This window comes from Protomyctophum parallelum (assembly GCF_964188405.1).
Source record: "Protomyctophum parallelum genome assembly, chromosome: 3".
NCBI classification, from domain to species: Eukaryota; Metazoa; Chordata; class Actinopteri; order Myctophiformes; family Myctophidae; genus Protomyctophum; species Protomyctophum parallelum.
Genome location: NC_139698.1, coordinates 28,588,280 through 28,609,858, shown reverse-complemented (window position 1 = coordinate 28,609,858; position 21,579 = coordinate 28,588,280). Strand labels below are relative to the sequence as shown.

General features: G+C 45.5%; 1 protein-coding gene across 1 annotated transcript in view; it reads right to left on the bottom strand.

Annotated features, from left to right (window-relative positions):
* The window catches only part of fhod3b (formin homology 2 domain containing 3b), a 201,617-nt gene that overhangs the window by 48,948 nt on the left and 131,090 nt on the right, over positions 1–21,579 (bottom strand). Inside the window, exons 6-10 of the mRNA XM_083762106.1 lie at positions 8,718–8,812; positions 7,281–7,392; positions 4,157–4,251; positions 2,074–2,217; positions 1,354–1,622 (exon numbers count right to left, since the gene is read on the bottom strand). Of these exons, the coding sequence (XP_083618232.1) occupies positions 1,354–1,622; positions 2,074–2,217; positions 4,157–4,251; positions 7,281–7,392; positions 8,718–8,812 (715 nt within the window). The remainder of the gene's footprint in view (positions 1–1,353; positions 1,623–2,073; positions 2,218–4,156; positions 4,252–7,280; positions 7,393–8,717; positions 8,813–21,579) is intronic.

Sequence of the window (21,579 nt, the reverse complement as noted above, 5' to 3'; positions counted from 1 at the left end):
ACGTCGCAAACGGGTAGATATAGCCGCGACGAGTTCCGTTCTGTTGCGACGAGTCCACACACGCCACAACGAATTACCTTTTACGTCGAGAAGGGTAGATATAGCCGTGACGTGTCCCGTTCTGTCGCGACGTAAAAGAATAGTCAAACTACTAGGTCGCAAACGGGTAGATATAGCCGCGACGAGTCCGTTCTGCCGGGACGAATTGATATTTACGCCAGGACGTACTCGAATATACGTTGCGACGGAAAAATATACGTCGCGACGTACGTCGTACGTCGTGAAGGCATTTCGCTGTCTCTCCAAAACATTGTGTGAAATTCTTATACAGCGAAGTAGGGAGATAGGGCATTCATTTAATTATTTTAATACCAAGAAAAACATAACAAGGTTTCTGCCTGACGGCAACGATATAATTATAGAGTGACTTCCCGTACTGGCCAGTTAAACTGCAACGCTCTCTGTTTGTGTGTTTTTTGTGTGTTTGGGTAGGCACCGCGGTGCAGTGATAATTTGAATTTATTATTACACCTCTACACACAAACACTGCACTGTATAATAAAATAGATTATGACAGGGTGAGATTTCAGCTAAGCTCCCTCTGTCTGTTTCAGTTCAGCGAGAACAACGACTACAGCTCCGCCAGAGCACATGAACTCATATCGCTGTGTTTACAGAAGCTTCCTATTTCCCTCAGCTGCAGAAAACGTGAAGAATGTCTTCAGACAGAAGAGGGGGGAAGATTAATTTAAATGTCACTTTGTAATGGCAGGCCCCTGCTCTGGCTTTATTTTATTACTATATAATTACATTCTCTACGTTGGCCTTGGAGAGAATAGACACGTCTGTCCAAGACGGTAACATAATACGACACTGGCAGCTGAGAGGTTTCCTGTGAAAGAGAAAAGAAAAGAACTCGGCAGGCCCAGAAAACATTAGCGAATCTTCTTTTTTCCTCCCTCTCTCCCTCTCTCCCTCTCTCCCTCTCTCTCTCTCTCTCTCTCTCTCTCTCTCTCTCTCTTCTTTTCTCTCAATCTCTCTCTCTCAGTGACCTCTCTCTGGGGTGTTTCGCAAAGACTGGCAGAGAAAATTAAAAATACACAAAGACTGAAACCAACCCTCGTTGTAGACCATGTAAGACCAAGAATCCCGGGCCAACTTTGGTGCTAAGAATGGAAGCGTTTCACACGGGAAGCGACTAGTAAACACAATTTCCGAATAAATGAGAGGCGAGTGGACAGGAGACCGGGGTAATTTGAGAGGTGGAGTTACAAGTGGCAACACTCCATGCGACTTATTTTGTTTGTTTGTTTGTTTCCTACGCAACGCAACGCACTGGACAATCCACCTCACCTCTCGCTGATGTCTTCGATGCGCTGGCTGCCGCCGGCGCCGTACGGCGGGAAGCCGTTGGTGTGGGCGGGGCTGCCGGGCGACGCCGGCGCCGAGGAGGAGGAGGCGTGTCCCCGGCTGCTCTGCAGGGAATGTCTCCTGCTGCGCCGCCTCTCCAGACCCAGGCCCCGCCTCTCGCTGGCCCCGCCCACGCTGGCCCGCCGCCGCTCTTTGCGAGCGGTGGGCGGCAGCTGGGTCTCCTCGTCGCCGTCCTCGTGCCGGAGCGTCGTCTGGCGGCGAGAGACGTGCAATGCACCATGGTTATCCATCACTAGCTGTTACTGTGTACATGTACATACTGTATGTCACGTAGAAACAAGCAACATGGTTACCATCACTAGATGTTACTGTGTACATACTGTATGTCACGTAGAAACAAGCACAAAGTTCATTGGACAAAGAAGCAATAGTAACTATAAGGACGGGTCGATTTTTTTAAAGTGTACCCCTGGAGGAGCATAGAGGGAAGGTTATGTCTTCCTAATCTCAGTCTCAGCTCATTTTACTTTGAGTCCAATGGAGGGTCATACAAATTTGAATTCATAAAATTCAAAATATCTTGTGATATTTAGTCGACCTAAAACTAGACATTACATTAAAACATTTCAGATAACCGATAGATATATGACTAAACCGGAATAACATAATCATCGTATAGTCCAAGTCAACAGTGGCGCTGACCTCGTAGATGTTGAACTGCTCCGTGAGGTCCAGGTCGGTGCCCTTGCGGCTCAGGTGCCGGTGGGCCATGACCTCGATGCCCTGCTCCTCCAGGCAGTCCACCACGTCATAGTACTGGTCCTGGTCCGGTAGACCGGCCAGAGTCTGAGAGAGAGAGACACACACACATTTTATTGATTGATTGAAATATTTATTAACAGTTTGTAGAATTTACAGTACATTTTAAGCACAAACTCAATACAAAGACTGTTAACTGTGAGTGGACGACCCAATTAAGCATTACACTTGTTTACAACAGGGTCCACATTGTTCAATTCATCAAAACATTTAGAGACATACAAACATTTAGAGACATACAAATATACATTTCTATGTAGCTAAAGAACAGAACAGGAATTCATCATATAGGAAGCAAAAAAGGGAAAAGATAAATTATACAGTGAGGGGAAATGGGGGTGGGGGGGGTGGGGGATTCAGATTTTACAGAGGCCAGTTTCGAATTGCAGCCATCCGTAGGTGCCCTTTGAGAGCGGTTTTGAAGGAGTCAAGGGATTCACATGTCTTAATGACTGTTGGTAGGGCGTTCCACATTTTGGTGGCATAGGAGCGAAAATAATTTAGTCCCTTGTTTGTGCCGAATCTGGGTTGTACATGGTTTGTTGCACTCCCTCTGGTGTTGTGGGTGTGGACTTCGTTTACATTAAGGAAGTATTTAGACAGGTACATGGGTATCTTGGTGGTGTATCGAATCTTGTGGACCAGACCCATTGCAAGATGCTGTACTCTGTCGTTGACCCTAAGCCATCGCAGCCTGTCAAAGTGGGCAGGGGTGAGGTGGGTTCGGGGGGTGAGGTGGGTTCGGGGGGTGAGGCCAAGTAGTAGCCTAACACACACACACACACACACACACACACACACACACAGTTATGTCCACACGCAGGGAAAGCATACCGCATATACGTAGGGACACAAATATTTTAGCTGCAGTAAAGATTACGTTCACAAACTCATGGATCACTCCATGGGCACAAGCACAGTGGCACCTCCGCCATATATGGCAGCAGAGACGGCACAATATTTTGCCAGCCCTTTCTGCCTCGTCTTTGGGCGGGTGTCCCAAGTTGTCGAAACAAGCCTCCCGACAACCAGTCCGTGGGTACAGTATGTGCTAGGCTGGATCACCAGAGGAAACAAAGTTCTTAGTGTTGGACTGCTGCTTGGTGTTAAAGTGCTCTCTGCAGTTGTTCTCATGTGGCTGGAAGTTCACCCGTGGCTAATCCGGGGCTCGTAGCGTTAGACAAACAGCGGACGGACATACCGCTGGAAGGCCGCTGGGTCTATGTTGCCTCTTTTTCTGAAGACTCCTTAGACTAGTCTGAGACTTAAGAAAATACCATTTATTTTATTTTTAGATGCTCATAGTAAAGTGTTCTGTGCTCATAGTGAGTTAAAATGAGCAAATGTGGCCTGGGCCGTGGCTCAGCGGTCCAGGCACCTTGGCTGGTAACCCAGTCTGGCAGTGTGCCGCGGGTTTGACTCCCGATCCCGACAACCTTTACTGCATGTCTTCCCCCCATCTCTCTCCCCATTTCCTGTCAGCCTACTGTCTGTCCCTCCATAAAATATATAAAATAAAGGCTAAAGCTACAAAACAAACATAAAAAAAAAAAAGCAAATGTCAGTGCTGGCTGTGCTTCATCCATGCCCTACCACCGCCAGCTATCAAAAAGTGTGACCTACCTACCCTCCTTCAAATCCTTTACATTTACAACTGGACCTAAACAAGTAGTCTAGCTTGCCAAAATAAATTATCCCTACTGTTTTTCTGTAAATATACTTTGACTGCTCCTTGCATTGATGATTTCTTGTATAGTATTGTACGTCTTTAATTGAATTGGAACAAGCCCTCAGGGCTTTCTGTGTTATCCTTTTAGCATTCTTGTATAAATGTACCTCTGTACTTTTTGCAAACTGTTAATCAATCAATCAATCAATCAAAGACTCCAAATGGACCCTTACAACTGTAACTCTGAGAGTATACAACTGGAACCAAATCTCCAGAGTATGATGTGGTGTAACAGACCTTGTTGATCAGGGTCATAGCGTAGACCAGCAGCTCAGTGTCCACTCCATCCTTCTCCTCCAGGATCTCCATGGTGTTGGACCACAGCTTAGTGCCTGCACAACAACAACATCCACATATACCTTAAACAAAAAAACAACACAACACATACATATTGTCGTTTCCTCCGGGCAGAAACCTCTCGTATCCATGTTCTAACTTTTTAAGTGGTGCAACCACTTCTACATCCAGCTTGCAATGTCCGTGTACCTGTGTACCTGTGTGTGTACCTGTGTACCTGTGTGTGTACCTGTAACCATGAGCATGAGTGGTGTGCGCATGTGTGAAATTGGAACGAGAGAAGTATGTGACATGGCTGCCACCTGCTGGACGCAAACGATACAGAGAAGAAATTGGAACGATACAGAGAAGAAATTGGAACGATACAGAGAAGAAATTGGAACGATACAAATTGGAACGATACAGAGAACCAATAGACGGGAGTTGCACCACTTGGTTCACACTGGTGTGATTTTTGTTAATGAAACAGCGTCACACAAAAGCATCAAAAGTAGCAGACCCACATGCTCCCACCCGTTTCCACCCGACAGAGAAGATGTAAAGTATGTATTTTGGACAGTTCTTAATGTGAGGTAATATATATTTGAAGTTAAAGAATACCCCTAACACACAATATAAGCCATTAAGTCAAAATAAGTTAGACTTTGTGGCATATAAAAAAATGCACAGTATGCAATATACTGTACATATTTGTTTTGCAATTTGAATTACACATTTTTAACCGCAACAGTTAAGTAAAGTAAGTTAAGGAAGTTGGTGGCTTATTGTCTGTTATCGGTCTATCCCTCCGTCCTTTTCAACGCGTTATCCCTCTGGGAGGTGGACCGCTGATAAAGCCAGAACAAACCTATCAGTGAAGTTGTAGCGCCGACACCGACCGACGCTGTCTGATAAGAGAGCAGTGTAAAGCTTGTGGCAGAGCTCTACATCATAGTGTGTATGTTCATCTTATCTTCTGGCCCGAGATAAAGAAGTCCTAGAGAGCATTATTCCTCATGTTGTTGGTGGAGGTTCCACAATAAAAAACACAGCAGGATGGCTGACGGAGGGACCGCATCCCCGGTCCACAAACACACACACACACACACACAGCAGACCGGGTCAGGGCCGTCTCCCTCTCTCCAGGAGATGGAGGGTGTCAGGTTTAGTCTCCTTACACAGTGAAGTGACCCAGCTGCAGCAGTGGAAACTAATTGAATGTATTGAAGTACTGTACTTGCGTATGATTTTTGAGGCACGTTTACTTTACCTGCAATGTGTTGCTAACTTGTTGTTATTACACTTTTTTTTTTTTTTTTTTTAAGATATGTTTTTTGCGGCTTACGCCTTTTTATTGATTTTTTAAGGGACAGATAGTAGGCTGACAGGAAACGGGAGAGAGATGGGGGGATGACATGCGGTAAAGGCCGTGTCGGGTCCGGGAGTCGAACCCGCGGCACACCGCGACTGGATCACCAGTCCGGTGCCCAGACCGTTACGCTACGGCCTGGGCCTGTTATTACACTTTTTACAACAACTTTGGTTACAAGGTCCATTTAAGGATATAAATTATTAATATATAAGAAAGGCCTACGTTAACCAGTATTTTATACTTTGGCTATTCAGAAATTGCAATTTGTACACATTTCAGTATTTTTTTTGTTTTTACTTTGGTACAGTACGTAAAAAAGGACTTGCTTTGGTACTTTTACTCAAGGCAAATTCTGAATACAGGCCTTTTACTCGTATTATTGTATAGTTGTGGTATGTATTTCTATACTTTTACTCCACCACTGGCGAGCTAAGACGGACCACTCCCCCCCCTCACCCACCCTTCTCAGCAGTCATTCTGTAGTCCAGAACACAATGCTGAGCTTTTAGGTCGGAGGGGGGGGGGGGGGGGGGGGGGGGCAGGGAAACCGGACCCCGCCAGGGGAGAGAGTTACAGTCTTTTTCAATAAGCCCCCGGCTCCGCTCCATGCGGGGCGGCCGGCTCCGGACAGCTGATCCAAACGGGCCCGGGTAACGGGATCCGCACTGTAGTCGCTGCTCTGTCACTAGAGAGCCCTGCGCCTGGCGCGGACACAGTACCGTGCACTGCTTGCCCAATTAAATATTTCTAAGAGCTCGGCATGCAGTTCTACGAGTGTGAATTAATTGAACTCTGAGTGTAAAAAAAAAAAAGAAAGAAAGAAGAAAGAACACACCCTCGGGGGTTCTGCTGAAACGTGCGGTGTGGATTTTTGTGTAAATCTGCGGGTCTCTCGACTCTGGTTCTGGGGAAGCCTCGAGTCTAGCTGTCTAATCTAATTTAAATCTGGGAATATGCACTCTGCGAGTGTACCAATGGGAACCAAATGGACCCTTACGGGTCCCGTTTGTACGCACTCAGAAGTGAATGAAGACTCGGCGGTTTTACTGTGTAGAAACTAAGCTAGCAGTTCAAGAGGTGCAGTGCACATGAGGTAACGCTAGCTAAATGTTTTCTAGAATGTTAAAACCAGTGGTGGACAAAGTACTCATCACCCAGGAGAACTTTAGCAGTGGTGAAAAGTTGTCACATTTTTGACGTAAGTAAAAGTATAGCAACATAGAAATACTCTGTTACAAGGAATTACATTAAATTAAATGTTTACTTGCGTAAAAGTACAAAGTACTTAAAGTACCAAAAGTACAAGTGCTCATTATGCAGAATGTCCCATTTCAAGTTTTCAAATGTATAAAGATATTTTGAAAACAGCAGGTCGAAAATTCTAATCTAGCCTGGCTCCAGCCCTGAATCGCTAGCCACCCCCATTAAATTGGGTTAAAGCTAACATTTGAGTTAAGCTAACTTTCCTCTTCGACCCAGGATTTGAACATGGTTTCCTGCTGACATCTTTGCCATTGAGCTAATAGAGCCTGCATGCTTGCTCAGGGGATAAATTGAATCTTGATGGTCAGGTCAAACTTCGTGTCAGCTGTGTCTAGGTGAGATGTGACCCTTGAACAAATCTAAATGTCTCAATAGAAGAGCAGGGGGAGACAAATATACAACCACCCCAATTGTATACGTTTTTGTGTGTGTGTGTGTGTAAGCTCTTACCTCTCTTGGTGTCCACAGCCTTCACTGCCTGTATGAGCAGTGCTGCGTTGGCCTCAGTGTATTCCACAAACACCAGCAGTAGCTTCAACGCTGTCTTCACCACCAGACGAAACTAGAACACACACACACACACACACACACACACACACACACACACACACACACACACACACACACACACACTCTTTGTTGTAACAACAACAACAACATTGCTGTACCACAATGGACTGTTGGCCCTCAATATATTGCATCCTTAACACGTACGGTTATCATTTCCCAAAACGACTTCCTGCCTGCCAGGGCTACGATAAGAGAAATTAACTTAATATTACTGTAACAGGAAAAACACAAATCCAATAGATATTTAAACAACATGTTCTGTGTCAGTTGGTCCTCTCCATTTTTTTTTTTTTAACTCACTAACGCAAATGTTGCGGCTATTTTGGCAGAGTGTCTGCCTGTTATGTCATGTTCATACTCCATTACAGGGGTGCATATGGTTCAAGGGAGGGCTGCACATACGCATTTACATATTAGTCCATATATAGACAACAATAGCAGTCTCTTTAATGAACACGGAAAAAATAAGTGAAATAGACATGAACCAGAGTACGTGAAGGGAACACACAGTTCTATGGCAGTATTCTCCTTGTGTTTTTTATAATATTTCTATTTAAAAAAAAAAGGAAAATAAACTGAGACGAGGATAGAGGGCCCGCCGGACTGGCCTGTACCACACATGCATTCTATTTGAACATAATAAAATCCCTGCAATGATACCGAGACAAAAAAAGAAAAAAAAAAAGAAAAAAAAGAAGAAGAGATATTAAAGCAATTTGGAGCAGTGAAAAGATATGATCCATGAGTGTGAACGGACAGAGAGAGGAGGACTGGAGGCAGCTCTGGCCCCAATAAAGGGACCCCTCCTCACCATAGTGTGTAGGCAGACATGCCTGGTTGTTTGATGAGAACCATGCGGCCCGCGCTTACACATGTCTACCATCACCGAGGAGAGGTGAGATTAAATGCACTGTAAAGAAAAACCAGTGAGCAACAGTAACCGAATGGAGCCTTTACATTTATGGGTTTACATTTGCACACATCAAAGAGTTACAAATGTAGAGTTTTGACGCTTTCGTAAATTGTAATGTCATCTTGTCTTGCTGCTGCTGCTGTCATGATGCAGCAAGGGAAAAAAAAGAAGAAACCGTTTTCCGGCCACTAGGGGGCTTAGGTGAGCTGTGAGAAGGGCTTTTCAAAGCATGAGGAGCTGGCTGGCTGCCTTGACGCTGAAACTATGTGAGGTATGAGCCTGGTTTGGTTTGGAGTCGGTCAGCTGGCCGACTACTGTGAATTAGACACTGTGAAGACATTACTGACCCAAAAATAAGAGCACAAACAGAAATAGATTCTGGGGTTGCGAGTGTTGGTATGTACCTTGGATCCAACCAGGCTGTAGAGCCACTGCACCGTCTCATTGTGGGATATGAGACCGTTCATCCCATCCACGTACAGCATGATCTGTCCAAGAGCTGCACAGAGACAGAGAGAGAGAGAGAGATTGGTTTAACACACATCTGCCGTTGCAGTTCAGCGGATGCCTCGTCATCACCACATCAATCTTCACCCAGCCTTGGCCGTGTCAACGCCTCAGAGAACAGACACAGTAAACGAGAGTGGTGTATTCTCTGCTCAGATCTGATCTGATCAGATTATGATCTGCTGCTTTGACATGTAGGTCTAATGCTGCGATGGGAAAACAACCAACAATCGACAGCATGGTAAACCTCAGTGCGTTCAGGTGCCTGGTGACTACTGCGAGGCATTCAACCAAGTACGTCGTCTACAGTATGTCGGCTGGAAACCTCATCATGTCTAAAAACTGTTACTTTTGGGGATTCAAATTCAAAAGTAAATAAAAAGCAGATCTACGTGTCGCGGATCGCCTTTGTGTGACACTGTAGTACGATCAAGCAGAAAAAAACACAAAAGCACGCACGGGTTGCTCGCCCGTATGCTCACAAGTATACCTATATAAGTTACAGTATATACAGTAACACGAAAAGCAATGGCTCACCAGCCAGATGATGATCGGAGATCTCTATACCTATACTCATACGTCAGGTGAGGTGATATCTACATGCAATGAATGGGCTGAAACTGGGTGGAAACTTTTAAACAAATAAATAAAATAAGAGCTTCACAGAACTAATGCAAAGACTTTTGGGGTGGTCCTTCAAAGCGAATACAAGAACGCTCACCCCAAAACACGTTTGCGCCCCAGGTCAAATCAGGCACGTAACCTCAGTAAAGCTATACTATGTTTAAATCTAACCTTATTCCTAAACTGAAACTCAGAAAGACTATATGCCTATAACCCTAAACGTGTTCCTAACCTTAACCTCAGTAAGACAAACAGAAGACCGCTGGGGGCAAGCAGTCCACCAAAAAAAAGGAGGTTGTGAGTGTGTTACGGGGCGACCTCTGGGTGTACAGTAGGTTTTGTAACTACTGGTTTTCTGCGGCGTGCAATAGGCCTATTCATTGAACTCACATTTCCCCAGACATGTCAGTAGACAGAGATCTTTGATGGCCTGGCTACATGAGACTACTATAGGTCTTAAAACGTTAGGCATGGGACTCAACCCTGGTCGATGATGATGAACCCAATTTACAATTTAGGCATTTAGCAGACGCTCTTAATCCAGAGCGACTTACATTAAGCTAGAACAAAAAAGCATGGGAATCAGATCAATAGAACCCCCCCCCCCCCAAAGAAAAACGTCAAGCTCTGACATGAGGAGCATACATGTGTAACAGGATACATAAATAAGGCCATAAAAAGAGTCCAGGGATCTCCATGGGACGGCACTAAAAAACACACAGGGGCTTCCGTTGAGGGGGGGGGGGGGGGGGGGGGGGGACCGTCCTGCACCGCCCCCGGCCAACAGGGGACCGAAGGCAGGACAAAAGCTCCCTTTAAAGAGGGCTCTTTCTATTCTCTGTGGGCGCAGAGTGAAGCGGTCTGTCAGTCGTTAACAGCATCTCTGTGGCCGCCGCGCCGCGGCACAGGGAGTATCGCGCTTTCACGCCACGGGGGCACACCACACCCCCCGCCACGGAAAACTCTGCGTGAACCCTCCTGTAACTCCTCCTGTAACTCCTCCTGTAAACTGCCCCCGCGATGTATACTGTACATCCACAGAGTACAGACACATTGGAGAAAAAAAAGGTTGAGCTCGTTTTCGGCGGTCCGCCGGACTGTTGACAGATGTCATGGTGTTTTTTGGGGGGGGAGGGGAGGGGTTTGGGGATAACCCAAGAGAACGATTTTTTCCCCCTTTTCTTTGGGGAAAGTAATAAAACGACATTCTTTCCTTTTGGCAAACTGGTATCCAGTTGATATCTGGCAGCCAGAGGGAAAGGTAATGAGGTCAGAAGCCATTATGTTGATTCAGACTGGCCGGACGGACGGCTCTTTAACAGAGCCGCTGCTGCTTTGATTCCAAGTCAAGACAACAGTCATCCATATGGATGATGCAGATGTGGTATAGCAGGTTTTTTTTCTTTACATCAAACCCGCAGCCCGTCGACACGCAGAGAGTTCAATTGACACGCTGGAAGTGGGACCAGGAAGTGACCGAGCTAAACGCTTCAGCGCTTTCATCTGATGTGTGTTTGACTGTTTACATACATGAAACACGTCCCATCTCCTCGCAGCGTGTGTGTGTGTGTGCGCGCGCGTTTGCGTGTGAGCGCGTCCTGTCGGACTCACGGCGCGGGAAGTCGAACCTTGGACCGATTAAGTGAAATTACAACAGCCGGGTGGGGATGGGGCGGGGTGGGGTGGGGGGTAGAGGGTTGTTGGGAGTTAGTGCAGCTTCTGTTATCCATTTCTTCCCCTCTACTCCTCTGCTGCTGCACGGGTATGAAAATTGTGAATAATGCCGTGTGTCAGCCAAAATTCCCAGGTGCAGCTGTGTGAGTGCATGATTGTGCATGTGTGTCGTGTCTGTGCGTGTGTGCGACCGTGCGTGTGCTGTGTGTGTGTGTGTGTGTGTGTGTGTGTGTGTGTGTGGCGGGCCGGGCCAGCGAGGCCCAGCTCCGGTGGTGGCAGCTCATCTTTTATCAATCAGGGTTAATTACTCCCAACATGTCAGAGTCCCTCACAGTGCATTCCAGGCCCTTCCATTCCTCTCCTGCAGCGAATGCTGCTGGAGCGCCGCCCGCACCTCCCCTGCTGCGCGGGCCGGGCCGCCTATACGCAAACACACACACACACACACACACACACACACACACACACACACACACACACACACACACACACACACACACACACACACACACACACACACACACACACACACACACACACACACACACACACACACACAGCGTATCAAAGCAGACCACATCACAACGCTGTTTATCAAAACATGATTAACCTCCCCCATTCTGAGGAGGCCCGAGTTTCACTCATTCTCTCTCTATGTCTCTCTGTCTCTCTCTCTCTCTCTCTCTCCCTCTCTCTTCTCTCTCTCCCCAACCCTTGTATGACTCCACCGCTGACAGATGTGCGACATGGCTGCACAGCTGGACCACGAAGCGTGACACCAATGCGACAGACCCTCTCACACACACACACACACAGACACACACACCATGTCGTGCGTTTGTCAGCACAAACAAAGTGTCGCAAGCGGTTACGCCATATAAGCCCATTACGTTGACTTCCCCGAACCGCTTAAACTGCCGAGTTTAAAGCAGGTTAAAATAGCACAAGTGGTTTCTGAACCTTATTGTGCCCAGAAGAACAACACCAAGAGGGCAAGCCTCAAGTCTCAAGGCACTAACCCCTCCTTCGCCTAAAATGACATGCTTGAAACAGGCAGAAGAGGAAAAAAGGAGACAATAGAAAAACATATAGGACAAGACAAAGAAGACAAGACTATAGGACAACAATAACTCAAGTCACACTGTCCGTCAATCACGACAGGCGGGAGTAAACCTACTGTAGGAGTCTGGAGCTACCTGTACCGGGAGTCAGCTGTCACATCACAGTTTTACAGGTAAAACTGTTTTTGTGCATCTTCCCATTGTGTTATTTTTTTCCCAAGAAAAACAAAGAAAGGTAAGAAGAGAGAGGGGGGTAATGAAATCAAGACAGGAAAAGAAAGAAAGTTTCAGCACTTTTACCACAAGATAAACATACAGACAAAGGGTTTTCTTCTGTGGGTCTTAGATATTTACAAGCTTTTGCTACAACCGTACAACCGAAGGGTTTCAAACTTATTTACAATATTTTTCTACAAACTGTACACCCGAAGGGTCTAGCAGCTTATTTACAAGCTTGTGTCTTTGATAATAGTGATCATATCCCACTTGGACGCGTGCGACTCTGTGAATCAGCTGACATGGCTGCATGTCTGCTTCATGGCCTTGACAAAGATTTGTCAATTGACTGACGGACTGACGTGTCTGTGTGCGTGGCGCTTCTTCTTCTGGGGCGGACGATGGCTGACCCGTCATGTTGTCATCTCAAAGTGCACGTTTTTTTTAAATGTTTTATCAGCCAGACGCACCTGCTATGGTGTGTCATATCTGACCCCGCTGCTACGCGGAGGTTCTTCTTGGAATGTCCACTGAAAACAAGGCCCATGCATGGGCCATTTGAAAATAGCCGATCTATAAGCTCACAATGCGTCACGATGTGATTTTACAGCACTGCTTAAAGGTCAGATGGGTGGCCCTCACAGATGGCTATAGTAGTCTACCATAGACCTAGCAGGGCTGCCTATAGTAGTCTACCATATCAACTAGAAAGACCTAGCGGGGCTGCCTATAGTAGTCTACCATATAAACTAGAAAGACCTAGCGGGGCAGCCTATAGTAGTCTACCATAGACCTAGCGGGGCTGCCTATAGTAGTCTACCATATCAACTAGAAAGACCTAGCGGGGCAGCCTATAGTAGTCTACCATATCAACTAGAAAGGGACTTCTTAACATAATGTTGCTGTCGGAGCGGAAACCTCTTAAGGCCTATACATTCTCCAGTTTTAAGGGATAATTTACTCACCTTTTCGGCGGTTAGTAAAAACCGAGAGATGTGTTGTAGTTTTCGGTGGTCACCTTATCACCTAAAACTGGATTATGAATAGGCCTTTAGAGTATCTAATCTAACTTTTTTGAGTTTGTTTTTTGAAATTTAACCCCCTACTTGATCATACTATACAGCATCACACAAACGCGTGAAAAGTAGAAGATCTACAAGGTCGAAACGCATATCGAAGTGACGCACTTTGAGCTTTTACATCTGCTACTTTTGCTGTTTTGGAATTTGAATCCTGAAAAGTAACAGTTGCTGTGAGGTTTCCACCCGACAGACGATATGTAAACGATGAGTTGATCATTTTAGAGATTTTAGAGATTTATCTTCCCTCCCAGCTACCGAACTCTACTGAGAATTGGACGTATAATAAATCACGTCGGAAAAAACTCGATAGTTGACAATAAGTTATATAACCGCGGGACACTGCTACAAGGTCAGCAGCCTTGGCACACCCTGCCCAGAAATGCACCAGACGCATTTAAGCACGTCATCATGATATACAAAATGCAGGATAGTCAAATAATTATAAGGTAGAATGCTGAGCAAATCCTCCATTCTATTGGATTCATTATAACTGTCAGCATATGGCGTCACTGGGAGCCATTCATACTGAATTGTAAGACTTGCATTAAGTACCATTTGACCACAAAGCTACCGTTCCCAGTGGAAAGAGGAGTGAAGAAAAGGGATAGGGTAACTATACTAAAACTGCCTTTCATCGCAAGGAAACTACACCCTTCAGAGTCTGAGATACTACACCAGTCAGAGAAACTACACCCATCAGAGTCTGAGATACTACACCAGTCAGAGAAACTACACCCATCAGAGTCTGGTCAGAAATAGTTTTAGGAAACATCTAATCACTCTTTCAGCAAATCACCGCTTTTCTATTTCTTTCGTGCGAAACGGCTCCAAATGGAACTTATTTCCACACCACTGCGAATAAATTAGCCACGAAACAGAACTGGAGAGGTTGCGTTCTCGCCGGCCTCATCGCATCAACTTCAAAAAAGCACTGCGCTATGTAGAAAAGCTACCTTTAAACTGCAATGATTTAATCTGTGAAGGCATGCCTCCGACAGGGCATGACAAATGGACATAATCTCAGGAGAGAATCAGGAAAAAAAAGAGTATTGCCAGAAAATCTCCGACTGGACGGTACAGGCGGACCGAAGCAAAGCTCGCCCATTCTGTCTGGGAAACATCTGGACCAACCAGACGAAACGCGGCTAGATCAATTCTTCATTTAAGAAGAAACCTTGTGTTGGGTGTCGGGAACCGAATAAAGACCTTTGAATCTGGTACTTTAAAAGCCGTGGTTCCAAAATCTTTTAGTTTGAGTCGAGACACAAATGAGAGAGTAGATGTTTGCCCACAATACGGCGTGAAGCGACACGTTGTGTGCTTGTAGATTTGCTATTTTCACAACTCGTAACGAAGCAAGCTTGTATAGCTGGTAAAATAGCTTTCTTAATGACATTTTTTTTAAAGTTTAATTTGTTTTGAATTCATGAACAAATTGCTTTTTTTGAATGTTTTTTTATTATTATTTTTCAATAATAATTAGGGCCCGACCCACTGTTTGGGAAGCAGTGCTCTAAAGTAGTTGTTATCAAACGTTCTCCAAATCAAGGACCCCCAAACTGACATGTATTTGGACCTCACTTGAAAAGGATTTTGCGCCAAGAACCTCCATGAGAGAAGATCTGTCACAACGTGTCTCAGCCAAACACATGATCAAAGTCACATACAATCTCACCACGCAAGAGTTTTGTCAAGTCCCCAATCTCTGATCTGTGAAACAGTTTCACACACACACACACACACACACACACACACACACACTAAGGCTGTCCCCAAACATTCAAGGTTCGAATGTTCGCTCGTTAGGGTTGGCACTCGAATCTTAATTAATGGGCTTGAACCATTCGTTTTTTTTATATAATTTTTATTTAAAAAAATATATAATAATAATTATTTATTTTTATTTTTTATTAACTTGAAAATATATCTCGGCGAGAATGCGATATGAACATGTAAAAAAAAGTAAGTTTCTAGTGCATTCCTGTCAGAAGTTACGATTTTTTAAAGAAACCTCCCCTTATTGTTCTGCTGTGCACGTTCATATGGTGATTGGAGACTGACGCGTCTCTCTCTCTCTCTCTCTCTCTCTCTCTCACAGTCACACACACACACACACACACACACAAACACAAACACACACGCCAGCATGATCGCTTTTCTTACTAGCAGCCATAATATATTAGCATTATGCTCTCTAGCATGATAACAAAAAGGAGTGAACTCTGATCATTATTAAGCAAAACGGTCACGGAAGATCTGCTTTTTCCCTGTGCCCACTTCTTGTGAGTGTGGAAGAACACACTTTTGTTGCATTATAGCAGGGTAAATATGAAGTTTTGCGCCACGGTCTTGTGTTTATATTCCTCTTACATACCGGTAGGCTGTATGTTATTGTCGCAACACGTTGTGTGTCTGAGAGTGAGGGGGCCTTCCTGAGTGAGGGGGCTTCTGACGGCGTCGCTTACTCGCTTCCCCTCTGTCAGAGGAGGAAGCGACGCGCAGCCGTCGGGAACCCCCCCAAACCGACTGCTCCCCCGCCCTTCCGAAAACTGCTACAGAAACTCAGACGCTCTGATCGAGACGTTTATTTTTTAAATTAATTAGAAACAAATGGTCCGAATGTTCACTCGAAAATTTCTGCCGAAGTTCGAGTCCTAAAATAAGGTCTAGGGTACAGCCTTAACACACACACACACACACACACACACACACACACACACACTCTGCTGTTATACATACAGTATAAGATATTCGCACTTGCAGAACATTTGGAGAGGCATGGGACAAACTAACAAAGAAGACATAATATATATATTGCGTCATTTTGTTGGGGAACCTTGCTCAAGGACTTCTCTGGGGGTCCCCGGCCCCACATTGACCTCTCTGGGGGTCCCCGGGCCCACATTGACCTCTCTGGGGGTGTCCGGGCCGCACATTGACCTCTCTGGGGGTCCCGGGGCCCCACATTGACCTCTCTGGGGGTCCCGGGGCCCCACATTGACCTCTCTGGGGGTCCCCGGCCCCACATTGACCTCTCTGGGGGTCCCCGGCCCCACATTGACCTCTCTGGGGGTCCCCGGCCCCACATTGATAACCACTGATTTAAAGTGAAGCAGATTTTCTTCCAGTATGAGCGAGATGGGCGTTGTTTCCTATCGCACATACCATAAAACTTGAGGTTATTTGGCAAGTGTCGAGGATCAACGCGTTCCAATTCAAGCGCATGTGTCAATACGTCGGGGACAGACAGACAGACAGACAGACAGACAGACAGACAGACAGACAGACAGACAGACAGACAGAGGGACATGCGAGGGCTGAGCGCGAGGGGAAACTCTCCTCTTCAAAACCCCCGGCGACGTTTCGCCAAGAAACGCAGGCCTTCATTCAAGTAATCACGAACAGAGCTCCCCACTACCTCACACAGAGAACAACGACAACAACACTTGCTCAGTGCCATTGCATGTGTGTCAAGTAGAAAGGGAAAGGCGCTATAGTGGTCGCGCCGAGCTCTCTCACAACCTAACGGCCTTCAAAGCAACAGCTAGTGATTAGAATTTAAATGTAATCCATTATGGGAATGGATAGCCGGAGAAGAAAGAGCCAGCTAGGGCTCCAGAAAAGAAGAGAAAGGAGAAAAAAATAAAGAAAAAAGAAAAGAGAACTTGGAAGTATGTTCAGCGAGCGAGCAGCCTGGCATCTGTTCTCCACTCTCACACTCCATTTCTTTCAGTACACACTGCGCTGCCTTGAGAGCCAGCACTGTGTGCTCACCCACTTGGATGGTATGGAGGTACCACGGCCAGACCAAGAGGATGAGGAGAGCAGTGGTGGAAAATATACTCACATGCTTCGCTTCAGTAAAAGTATCAATAATGCAATGTAAAAATATACTCTGTTACAAGTATATATGAATAGTCCGGAATTCAAAATGTAGTACTTGAGTAAATGTACAAAAGGATTATAAATGTATACACAATATTTTGTAAATAGCAGATCTACAAGCTCACAATGTGAGCTTATACACTAGCTATTCTCTTATATAACTTGAAGTACACTTGCTGGAGAACTGTACTTGGATATTCTGAAATGGTTAATTTTTCTACTTTCTACTTTCGTCTCCGTCGACTGGAAACCTCATATGTCCAAAAAGCTAAAAGAAGATTGCTTTTCAGGATTAATATAGCAAAAATAGCAGATCTATAAGATCAAAATACGGGGTGAAGCCTGTGGATCTGCTACTATTGATGCTTTTGTGTGATGCTGTAGCCTAGTATGATCAATTATAGGGCGTTAATTTACACAAAAAACAACAACAACAAAAAACTCAGAGGCAGCAGCAGTGGTTTGATGCTAATGCTTCATACAGGGACATTTACTATTATACATTGTGGCATTAGCTATACTTTTACTTAAAGTCCATAAATCGGAGTGTACTTCTTCCTCCACCAGTGGCTGGAAGTGTTTCAGCCCCTCCCTCTCACCCTCCCTCATGCTGAAACCGCAGCAATTATCTCCCAACGCCCCTGGAATGCGCAGGAAGGACCCGCTCCGCTCCACTTTGACCACCGGCGAGGTGCGAACCACCGCTCCGCTCCCAGAGCTTCCTGGGTGGGTGCGGGTCGGGTGGCGGCCCGCCGTTAAAATGTGAGCCGGATGACTCGTGTGTGCGGCTGCCAAATAAAATCCACCTTATCGCTGCAAGATGCAGACCAGCGCTCAGCACTCCAATCCCACCCCCGCCTTCAAAGACGCGTGTCCACTCCACCCACCCACCCTCAACCCCCACCCACCATGCACTCGCCTTCTTGGTTCCACATCGTTGCTGTATAGGGTAGAAACCTCTCATCTCCATATTCTCTTAAATCATCGCCCTATACTAAATCACACCACAGCGTCAAACAAACATATGCGTTTGGCGCTTAGAATCCTGAAAGTGAGTAACCGTTTTTGGACATATGAGGTTTCCACGCCGACAGAGACAATATACATTTTGTAAGAGTTGACCAAAGAAAGTGGGTCAGCCAAGCTTTTTGAATGTGTCTGTCAGCAAGCAGCATTTATTTGAGCAGCTAGGATGGACGGGGGCTGCATGGGGCTGAGGCCAGATCTCCATCCAGGCTGTTACAACAGCACTTACAGCGCCGGCCTTGAACTGCGTCCTGCTCTGCATTAAGACGGAGCTCCGCTCAGCATGGTTACAATGTGCTGAGAACCTGGCTGGGAGCGCATGAGCCTCGGAAACTGGTTCACCCCTACCAATTTACAATTTACAATTTAGGCGTTTAGCAGACACTCTTAATCCAGAGCGACACAACACAAGGTAAAACAGCAAATCCAAAGAAATAGTCATCTATAGGATCATAAGTAAACCAAGTCTAACAATAATCTCTACAATGAAATTATAAATACTATAGGACGCCAAGTCAACTACAACCTGGCATCTTACCATGCTATGACTGTAAGAACAAGCAGGCCATGAGTGCAGGATTCATCATTTTGTTGATATTAGCAGTGGCTGATAGATTATCTATCTAATGTGAACGGAAACAGTGGCAATCGGTGTTCACGTTGGTGATTGTAGCCAGTGGGCAATTTGCATAGTGACCCAATACTGATGCCAAGTTCCCAGAGGAATCAAAGCCGCTTTCCAGACTGCCTTCAGTTGAAGGCAACTTAATCTGCATATAGTCTGCAGATTGTCCAGCTTTATCATTCGCTTTATGTACACCCAGGAGATGTGAAGAGAGCACCAGCTGTCTGCCAACAGTTCACGCTAGAAATAGTGCAACATTTAATCTAACAAAACCGGATTAATCACTGTGTTTGAAAAAGTTTCAATCCTTTTGAATTAGGGGGGTTTCCTCGCACAACTAATTTTCCTCCTTGACGTCCGTGACACGAAAGAGTTTGAGATGTTTGCTAAACAACATATGGGATTTGATGTCAGCATCACTCAAACAAGACAAAACATTTCCTCTGCTGTTCGCTCAGCTCTGGCTCAGCAGAGAGTGCCATGACTGTGAGTTTTATGGGAGTATGATTACAATGTGAGCTCGTTGGCACTTTCACTATTGTCCTCAAATCACTACTACAACCACTGTTTCTTAATCCCCCCCCCCCCCCCACCCCCACCCCCAAACATAATAAAATAGCATTTTGATTCAGCGTTGGTCTCCAGTGAAACGACAAACTTTATTGCCGGGGGCCAATTAGACGGCCCTCAGGCTCCATGCTCCAGTGCCACACGATCACGCCGGGGGAAACGCTTCGGCAGCCAATCAGCAGAGCCGCTGCTAATCACCCACACCATTAGAGACGGAGTCAGTCGGCCAGAACCCGACCGACTGCAATCACCAGGTCCAGCCAGACAGCCAGCTAGACCCACGCCAAGCAAAGACCCCCGTAGTAAAACACACTTGCAGCATGCGCACGTCTCGCCTGCCAGGGGTTTTGATATCATTTACTGTGGGTCTGCGCCCAAACAAACCTGTCTATCCCCAGAAGACAAACAAACAAACGTCCTGGAAAACAATTGCCTGAACTGAGCAAGGCAGGCAGGGGGAAACGCGAGCACACACACAGACACAGTCACACACACAGACACAAACACAGACACAGATACGCACGCGCGCACGCACGGGACCCAGACTGAATTAGGTGAGGCATGGACCAGACAATAGCACAGTAGAATCCTCCAGAGCCACGATTCTCAAAGTGGGGTCTGCAGATTTAATTTGTTTTAATGCTGTATCTTTACAATTATGTTTATCTACATAATTGAAAAGTGTGCTGTCAGGTTTTGCACACAATCAATTTGAATAAAATGACTATTGGCACATTCATAATAGCAATGGTTTCTGTTTATGACTATGAAATGGGTCTGAATGATTTTGATTGAAAAGTTTTTAATTTAAATAGTTCTAATGGCATCTAAATGTACACATGCGGTTGCAAGCATATGCTTATCAGTGTTGCGAGGATGAGTTCCAGATACCTGGAAAAATGTTTCCCCTCCAAGGGGTACCTGGGCCCTTGTCCAGTTTATTCGTTTTTTTAACTCCACGTTTTACAAATTTTGGTTTAAATCTAACCGTCTAATGAGGGACTAAACTTAGACTTGGTACACCCAGGTGCATGAAATAAACTACCTGAAGACAGAAGCTCTGTCAACTTTTCTTTTGTATATTATTGTAAATTCTCAGCTATACCTTTTTCTTTTACTAGATATCGTCTTGGATTGTGGATATTGTAACATTGTGATATGGAAACAGCCTAATAACATTCCCAAAGGTCTATATTCATGTTTACATCTAGAATTGCATTCTAGCTGTTATTTGCCTTTACCCACTTTCAGTAGTTATCATGTAGGCATCTACAGATGATTATTTATTATAATCTCATTGTGTAAATACTCGCTATAATGATATCGACATCGGGAATTTGAACAAAAGTATTCTGGTTGTCTCTGTCGGGTGGAAATTCAGGAATTATAATTCTAAAATAGCAAAAGTATCATATCTACAAGCTCAACATGTCGATTCGCCCCTCGTTTTGAGCTTGTGAATCTGCTATTAATTAAATATGGAGATAAGAGATTTCTGCCCCGACAGCGACTGTATTGGACTTCCTCCATATCGCCCAGCCCTGAGTGAGAGTTGTGTTAAGTCTGGAAGCTACTATGAAAATCACAAGGTTAGAATAATGAACAACACAGCAGACCGGCGTGTGCTTTTCTCATTCCACCCGTCCGAGTTGGGGGAAGACTCGGAGAGGATAGCAACAGCATGACATGTTCACCTCCTTGTAAAAATGAACTGAGAGATGAACTGTGGTGAACACTTACAGCTCTCCAGAGAATACTGGTTGGATTTGCTCTGGTTCCATGGTTCTGGCCCGAACCCGAGCACACAGTGAGCCTGGGTCCAGGCCCAAGAAACAGTCAGCTGGTGCAGGATTAGACCTTCACACGCCGAGCCATTTGGACGACGTATAGCCGCCTGCAATGTGCTATTACGACACCGCAAATGATTTGTCTTCCGTAATTGCAGTTTGTGCATCTTTTCACATGTGGAGCAACAGGTCCGGGAGGACGGCGATAA